Genomic DNA, 7,825 nt, shown 5'->3' on the forward strand with positions numbered 1-7,825 from the left:
CAGTCCCCAAGGAGCCAGGGACAGGATATAGTTCCCAGGTAGCCAGGGACGGGATATAGTCCCCAAGGAGCCAGGGACAGGATATAGTTCCCAAGGAGCCAGGGACAGGATATAGTCCCCAAGGAGCCAGGGACAGGACATAGTCCCCAAGGAGCCAGGGACAGGATATAGTCCCCAAGGAGCCAGGGACAGGATATAGTCCCCAGGAAGCCAGGGACAGGACATAGTCCCCAAGGAGCCAGGGACAGGACATAGTCCCCAAGGCAGTCCCCAGTGACCCAGCTCCTCCAGCCACACCCCACCTGCCCACATCACCACCCAGTTACTCCATTCAAGTGGATTAATCCCCTGAGGAGGTCACGCCTCTCATAATCTAGCAGTGTCACCTGTGACCCTTCTTGCTTGGTCTCACCCATGAGCTTCTGGGGACACCTCCCTCTGAGCCGTGACACAAGGACGTGGGGGCTCAGGTGACAGCTCTGGGGCTGGATGGCTACACAGCCCCTGGGGGGTCGGCCTCGCTGGTCGGGTCTCTGCGTGGGGGCAGCGGGTGGCGGAGCCCAGCTGCTGAGGCCATCGTGGTCAGCAGCGGGGAGAGCAGACCTGAGGCCGCAGCGTCCACCTGCTGTGCTGGGTGCTGTCCTAGAATCCGATCCCCCTGTGGCTGGCTAGGGCGACCCCTCGGGGTTCCGGAGGCCCCGGGACCAGGTGTGGCCGGGCTGCGCTCTCTGAGGGCTGAGGGGGAGGACGCGTCCCGGGGCCTCTCTGGGCTCTGGTGACCCCTTGGTGGCCGTGGCCGCTCGCTCTGTGTGCGTGTCCAACTTCCACTCTTAATGAGGGCGCCGTCTCCTGGGCGCAGGGACACCCCCTGCCGCTGCCTCACGTTGACCCATCCCTCCCGGGAGCGCCCGTTTCTAAGCAAGGCCGCCCTCTGAGGTCTCGGGCTCCCGTGTGTGGACTTGGGGGTCGTGAGGCAGCTGTCGTGGGACCCCTTCTCCTTCCCCAGGTCTGGGGACGGACGCCTCACTCCTTCTCTTCTTTGTCTTCCTCCTCCCCCTCCCTCCTTCCCCTCCCCCTCCTCCCCCTCCCTCCTTTCCCTCCCCCTCCTCCTCCTTCCCCTCCCTCCTCCCCCTCCCTCCTCCCCCTCCTCCTCCTTCCCCTCCCTCCTCCCCCTTCCTCCTCCCCCTCCCCTTTCTCCTCCCTCTTCTTCCTCTTCCCCCTTCTTCCTCCACCTCCTCCTGCTCTTCCTCCTCTCTCCTCCCCCACCTTCCTCCTCCTCCTCCCCATCCTCCCCCTCCCTCCTCCCTCCTTTCCCTCCCCTTCCTCCTCCCTCTTCCTTTTTCCTCATCCTTCCTTTCCATCCTCCTCCCTCTTCTCCTTCCTTTTCCCCCTTCTTCCTCCACTTCCTCCTGCTCCTCCTCCTCCCTCCTCCCCATCCCTCCTCCCCCTCCTCTCTCCTCGTCCCTTCTCCCTCCTTCCTCCTCCCCCTCCTCCCCCTCCTCCCTCTCCTCCCTCCTAACCCTAACCCTCACCTTCACCCTAACCCTTCGCCCTCCTCCTCCTTCCTCCTCCCCTCCTTCCTCCTCCCCTCCTCCCCCTCCTCCTTCCTCCTCCTCTCTCCTCGTCCCTCCTCCCCCTCCTCCCCCTCCTCCTTCTTTCTCTAGATTTCCACAAACTTCTTCCAGTTGGCCAATCCCGGCAACTACATGGTGAAGATGAGGGTCAGGTCCGACGGGAACGTCCACAGCGAATGGAGCCCGTGGGGCGCCCCCCAGCGCTTCCGTGAGTGCTTCCCTTCCTGGGTCCCAGGAGCCAGGGAGGCCCAGGGCCCGACCGGCCTCCCACGTGGAGCCGCGGCTGGCCTTGGCACTCACCGCGAGGGAGGGGACCCTCCCCCCACTTCTGTCCCCCAGCAGGACCCGCCCCCGGGCCACCTGAGCCTCCCAGAGCGGAGGAGGGCGGGCGAGGCGCCCGGGGCTCCAGCGCTGAGCCGCGGCCGGCAGGGGCGGGTCGGGTCTTGTGTGCACAGCGACCCTGGCGCTGGGCTCTGCAGCCTCACAGACCGGCCTCCCACGACCAGCTGCCTCCTCTCCCTTCGCCGTGAAGCCAGGGCCCTGCACCTTCCTCCGAGCGGGCTTTCCAGACGTGGCCCCGCAGGCCATCTGGGTCGCCCGGCGCCGGCTGGGTAGGGCGACCTGGGGCCGCTGACCGCGACCTGGGGCTCCACACACAGGCGCGGCCGTGGCCCCGCAGGTCCGCAGTGGGGTGTGGGCAGGGCCGGCCCCTCCAGCCCCAGGACGGCGCGGGCACCGCCGGAGGGGCATCCGCTGACCGCCACCGTCTGCCGGCCAGGCTGAGTGGGCGGCGGTGCGGCCAGCGGGATGCATCCAGAAGGGGCGTCGGGCACACGTGCCCTTTCGTGACGCCCACACGGACCCCAGGGCTGGCTGCTCTCCCAGGAGCCGGGGCCCCAGGCCCCGCTTCTCCCACCCACACCGGGCCTTCCGTGACCGCGGGTCATCCCGGGAAGGCCAAGGGGGCTGCTGACCCCACGCAGGGGCCGCCCCGCCTGCGGCCACCTCCTTCGGCGCCCCTGGGGGAGACGCCATGCCGCGCAGCCCCGACGTGAGCCCTCCGCCCCCTTCCGCTCAGGGTGTGACTCCGACGAGGAGCGGCCCGCGCGCATCCTGCGCACGTCTCTGCTGGTGGCGGCAGGGACGCTGGCCGTCGCGCTGCTGGGGCTGTTGCTCTGCAAACGGTAGGTGCCCTCCGCAGCCGTGGCCGCCGCCCAGCCCTCGCTGGCCAGGGGACCCCACGCACCTGGGGTCCGGCTTTGGACCCTTTTGGGATCCAGGCGGCTCTGCGCGTCCTGCACGCTCGCCCGGCGCGCGCCCCAGTCCCCACCGCCGAGACGCGCGGGTCCTCCCCAGACGGGACCGTGGCGAGGGACCTCCGGTCCCTCCTGGAGGCAGAGTTCCCAGCCTCCCACGGGGCTCGAACCCAGGTCCACGCGGGAAAGTCATATTCAAGCCACAGACCCGGACCCCGTACTGCTCCTCCGAGTCCCACCCCACCACGTGCCCTGGGGTGCTCGGCCTTCGGAGCTGATGGCCACTTGCCCGAGGCAGGGGACAGTGCGGCGCAGGCAGCTGCCCCCGACGGGAGGGCTGCCGGGGCGAGGGACAGCCGGGCGCGGTAGGGTCAGGGCGGGCGGAGGGCGGCTTGGCGCAGGCCGGCGCTCTGACCTGGACTCCCAAGCGACCCGCGTCAGAGCCGCCCGCTGCCCACACGTCGGCGACGCCGCTCAGGGCTCTGCGCGAGGGACGTCCCCAGGGTGGAAGGGACAGAGGCTTGTCTTTCACCACCGGCAGGCGCGGGAGTCAGGGGGAGGGACCCCGCTGTCTGGTCAGCCCGGTGGCCAAGCAGGAGCTGGGCAACCCCAGGCCAAGGTCGTGCTCGCCTTGTTGTCTGACGGTGGGCACCGTGGCGAGCTGTCCCCAGAAGGAACTGCCCACGGGCGACCAGCCGACGGCGTCTCTCCTGCCAGGTTCTCCTTGATGCGGAGACTCTTCCCTCCCATCCCCCGCGTGCGAGAGCCCGTCTGCGACCCCGTGCTCGGCGGCGAGCTGGCAAGTCGTGTGGTGCCCTCCGGGGCCGCGGGGTGGCCACAGCTCGGCCCAGGGGCAGGAGGGCGGAGGGCGGAGGGCGGAGGGCGGAGGGCCAGCCCCAGGTCCGGCCCATTCTGGACCGCAGGGCCTCTGCAGCTTCGGGAACGCAATGACCGTCTTGTCCCCCACCCCGCGACCCCACAGTTGGTCCTGGAGGCTGGCCGAGAGGACTGCCCAGTGGTCGAGGTGCAGGCTCTGGAGGAGACGTGACGCCCAAGCGCAGGACACGCGAGCCTGTCCGGCCGGACCTCTGGACAAGTGGACACCGCAGAGGGAGGGGCAGGAGACGCGCAGTCGGCGCTGCAAGGGGACAAACCGCGCCTTGGGTCTGCTTCCCAAGCGCCCTCCGCCTGCTCGCTGGCTCGTCGCGGGACCTCGCGCCATCTGGGGACCCGGGACCGCCGCGCGCAGGCGGCTTCTACGTGGCCCCGCCCACTACACCCCGGGAGCGGTGGGATGGTCCACCATGCCCGCCCCATTTGGGGTGGCGTCCTGCCGCCGCGGATGGATTTCCCTTCGCCGTCAATCACCTAAATCGTCTGCAGCCAGCCCGGTGGCGCGCTTCCACCCGTCTGTCCCCAGAGCCCAAGGGTGTGGGCTCCGGCGCCCCGTTAATGGTCACCACACTTGAGTTCGCTGGGGACAGCCAGCGCAAACCCCAGGGGAATGGCCTTGGCAGGGACTTTTGGAGAAAGCTGTCGGGCCCCGCCTACTGCCACTTTCCTCCAGCTCAGCTGGGGGCGGTCCTTGTCACTGTAGAGTCTCCGAAATGACAGCTGGAGACCCGGGCACCTGGTCTTGACCCTGGCGAGGCGGTCAAGTCCACACCCGCAGCCCCTCCTAGAATCAAGGGCCCCGTGATGTTCGGAACAACTGAACCGGATCGAGTTGTGCCCAGTCCAGAGCTGGCACCTGGGCAGGCCAGCTGGGCACCAGGGTCAGGTTCCCTGGGGAGGAGCTGCAGGTGACTGGGGCCAGTCCTGCAGGCTCCGGCCACGTGACCAGCACCCGACACCCTGAGCTCACATGTCTACCTGGGCATACCTGGACCTGCCCTCTGCAGCCAGGGACCCTAGAAGACCCAAGAGGATCTGGGGTCCTCACGACTGGGGCACAGGGGGCACAGGGGGCTTCTGCCCTGGGGGTGAGGAAATCCCAGGTCGTCTCCCTGCAACTTCTGCAGAACAGGACCCAGGCACCAAGGCCTCAGGAGCTGGCGACCCTTGCAGCCACCAGGGGACCCTGGGTGCTGGCGAGCAGGTGGCAGGGCCCTGCACGGTGCCGAGGCCCTGTGGGCGCCCGGCAGCCCTCCTACCCCTCCCCAGCCTGGCCGCTCTGGCCTCTGCTCTATGGGGACGCTGGTGGCCCCAGCCCCAGGCGCTTGGACACGTGTTGTCCCTGTGACCGGTTTTATTGTTCGCAGCAGGAATGCCCGACATGGAACATGATTGCGAAGACTCAGCTGTGCGAGGAGCTAGTGCTTAGGTACAAATGCAGACATGATTCTCTGGCGTAAATAAATACTCAACACGAGGCGGTCCCGGGTCTCTGGACTCTAGGTCTGCCTGGCGGACCTGCCGGGCCCTGGACCCGCATGACGTCTCGACCCCGAAGCGCCACGTGGAGGGGGAGTCCGTGGTCCCAGGGGACCCCAAGGCGCCCCTGCAGAGCCCCCAGCCCTGTGGACACTCTCTGGTCAGGACGAGACTGGAAATCCCGGAAGGTCCGTGGTCCGCAGCGGTGGGGCGCTCCTGCCCCTGGTCCCTGGTCCCTGGTCCCCGGTCCCCGGTCGCGCTGGGGCCTAGATGACCTTCTTCAGCTCGTCGTAGAGCACCAGCACGAAAGCCCCGCCCATGCCCCGCAGCACGTTGGACCAGGCGCCCTTGAAGAAGGCCTTGCCGCCCTCGTCCTTGAAGATCTTCCTCCAGCAGTCCACCGTGCCCGAATACATGATGTCGGCTGCGGGGGCGGCGCGGTCAGTCACCAGGGACCGGCCAGTGCCGCCTGCCCCTGGACCTCGGCCGAGCCCGCCCCGACGTGGCCACTGCAGGCGGCAGCGCCGACCAGAGACAAGGAGGCCTCCGGGTGCCCAGCGCTGCCCGCTGCAGGGTCAGCAGTGTCCACACGCAGGCCCAGAGCCCCTGCTCACCAGGACCGAGGGCCTGGACGCTGGGAGGTGCCTTCACAGGCTGCGCCCGCCGCTCAGAACTCCCATGCTGCGTCCCCCAGACGCGGCCACCCCGCAGGGCCCGCTGCCCCGCCCCCCCAGGCCCAGGCCGTGTACCTCCTTTGCGCCCCGACTGCATCATCATGCGCCGCCGCACCGTGTCGAAGGGGTAGGAGACCACGCCGGCCACGGCCGTGACAGTCTGCGCGATCATCCAGCTCACCACGATGTGCGTGTTCTTGGGGTCCGGCAGCATGCCTGCGGACAGCGCCGGGTCAGCCCAGAGCCCGCGGGCCTGCGCGCAATGGGCCAACGCAGGGGCCCCAGGGGCAGGAGGCCGGGACCAGGGGGGCCTCTCTGCGGGTGGAGGACGGCAGGCCCGGGAGCCCCCCTGCAGCCCTCTCCCACACTCCCACCCCTGACCCCAGGGGCGCGGACGGGCGTCAGGAGGCGAGCGGAGGTCTCGCCGTGGGCCGCGCGCACTCACCCTTGGCCGTGTCGTACACCCCGAAGTAGGCGGCCCGGTAGATGATGATGCCCTGCACGGACACGCTGAAGCCCTGGTACAGGCCGCGCACGCCGTCGGACTTGGTGATCTTCACCAGGCAGTCGCCCAGGCCCTTGAACTCACGCTCCGTGCCCGACTTGCCCACATCCGCCGCCAGGCGCGTCCTGGCGAAATCCAGCGGGTAGACGAAGCAGAGGGAGGTGGCCCCGGCCGCGCCCCCGGAGGCCAGGTTGCCGGCGAAGTACCTCCAGAACTGGGTGTGCTTATCCACGCCCCCCAGAAAGACCTGCTTGTACTTATCCTTGAAGGCGAAGTTGAGCGCTTGCGTGGGGAAGTAGCGGATGACGTTGGCCAGGTTGCCCCTCCAGAAGGACAGGACGCCCTGCTCCTTGGGGATGCGGACGATGCAGTCCACGATGCCTTTGTACTGCTTGTCGGCCGTGATCTGCTTGCTGGCATGTTGCACCTGCAGGGAGGGCCAGGTGGGGGCTGGGGGTGAGGGCCTGGCCCACCTGCTCAGGTGCAGCAGCGCTCACAGCATGTGTCCCTTCAAGCGAGCTCAGAGGCGTGACCGGGATCAGCTCCAGCGGCCTTCACCCTGACCCACCCGTCCTTAAACCCGAAGTGCTTATTACAGCAGCTGCTACGGGAACCTTTAAACGTAGCCCGGGGTCCTGGCTTCGATGCTGTCAATCACTGCGATGCTTAATACAACGCTCTGAATGGCTGCACTGGCTCAGCCTGGCTTACAACTACGCGGGTGTGCCGTCATTACGGGGCAGCAGCGGGAGACCTGCAACCGGGGCGTGCTGACCCGTGGGTACTGACAACGGAAAGGGTCGCGCCGAAAGGTGCAACCCGGAGGCAGCCCAAGACGACTGTGTCCGTCCGCCCGGCCCGGGTGACCCACTCAAGGTCACAGGCACTAGGCCGGTCCGCGCAGCCTGGCCGGCGCGCATGCGCCTCCCAAGCGGCGCCGCAGCCCCCAGGGCACTGGGCCCAACGCGCAGGCGCAGACGTCCCCGCCCCTGAAATGCGGCAGCGCCCATGTGACCGAGCCCCCGGAAGTCAGCGCAGCGCGGACAAAGCGTCCGCGGCCTCCCACTTCCGGCGCCCGGCTGCCCGCCGGCCGGGTGCACGCGGCCCCTGCAGCCCAGCGTAGCCCAGCCCGGCTGCCCGCGCCCCCGTCCCCCGCCCCGGGCCGGCCGCGCGCGCCCACCTGCAGCAGCAGCTTGACCCGCTCAATCGGGGCCACGGCCGTCTTGGAGATGGCGGCGGCGATGCCCCCGGCCAGGAAGTCCTTGGCGAAGGAGATGGCCTGTTCCGTCATGGTGGCGCGGCGGGCAGCGGAGCGGGCGGAGAGCCGGAGCGCGGGCGCCGAGAGCTGGAAGGAGGCCGCCGCTAGCGCAGCCCTGCCGCCACCGGGACCGAAAGGACGGGGTGGTCAGCGCGCAGCCGCTAAGGCGCCGACGCCCCGCCCAC

General features: G+C 69.0%; 2 protein-coding genes across 3 annotated transcripts in view; one reads left to right on the top strand and one right to left on the bottom strand.

Annotated features, from left to right (window-relative positions):
- Il3ra (interleukin 3 receptor subunit alpha) overlaps positions 1-4,786 on the top strand; it is a 21,667-nt gene extending 16,881 nt beyond the window's left edge. Inside the window, exons 9-12 of one of the 2 annotated variants that reach the window (XM_047536431.1) lie at positions 1,665-1,782; positions 2,653-2,758; positions 3,548-3,629; positions 3,813-4,786. In XM_047536431.1, coding sequence (XP_047392387.1) covers positions 1,665-1,782; positions 2,653-2,758; positions 3,548-3,629; positions 3,813-3,878 — 372 coding nt within the window. In that variant the 3' untranslated portion in view covers positions 3,879-4,786. The remainder of the gene's footprint in view (positions 1-1,664; positions 1,783-2,652; positions 2,759-3,547; positions 3,630-3,812) is intronic. The other variant, XM_047536432.1, reaches the window with a different exon arrangement.
- Positions 4,787-5,065: 279 nt separating this feature from the next.
- On the bottom strand, positions 5,066-7,786 carry Slc25a6 (solute carrier family 25 member 6). The gene is made up of 4 exons (XM_047536442.1): positions 7,563-7,786; positions 6,323-6,809; positions 5,953-6,093; positions 5,066-5,627 (listed from the first exon to the last, which is right to left on the bottom strand). Exons 1-4 carry the CDS (start codon positions 7,671-7,673, stop codon positions 5,470-5,472), a joined length of 897 nt encoding a protein of 298 aa, XP_047392398.1. The 5' UTR covers positions 7,674-7,786; the 3' UTR covers positions 5,066-5,469.
- Between the last annotated feature and the right edge of the window lie 39 nt (positions 7,787-7,825).

Source organism: Sciurus carolinensis, chromosome X, assembly GCF_902686445.1.
Source record: "Sciurus carolinensis chromosome X, mSciCar1.2, whole genome shotgun sequence".
NCBI classification, from domain to species: Eukaryota; Metazoa; Chordata; class Mammalia; order Rodentia; family Sciuridae; genus Sciurus; species Sciurus carolinensis.

Coding starts and splice junctions, on each gene's coding strand:
- Slc25a6 (XM_047536442.1), bottom strand. CDS start 7,673: ATGACGGAACAGGCCATCTCCTTCGCCAAGGACTTCCTGGCCGGGGGC. Junction 6,810..7,562: donor GGGTCAAGCTGCTGCTGCAG/GTGGGCGCGCGC, acceptor CCCTCCCTGCAG/GTGCAACATGCCAGCAAGCA. Junction 6,094..6,322: donor GGTGTACGACACGGCCAAGG/GTGAGTGCGCGC, acceptor CGCTGTCCGCAG/GCATGCTGCCGGACCCCAAG.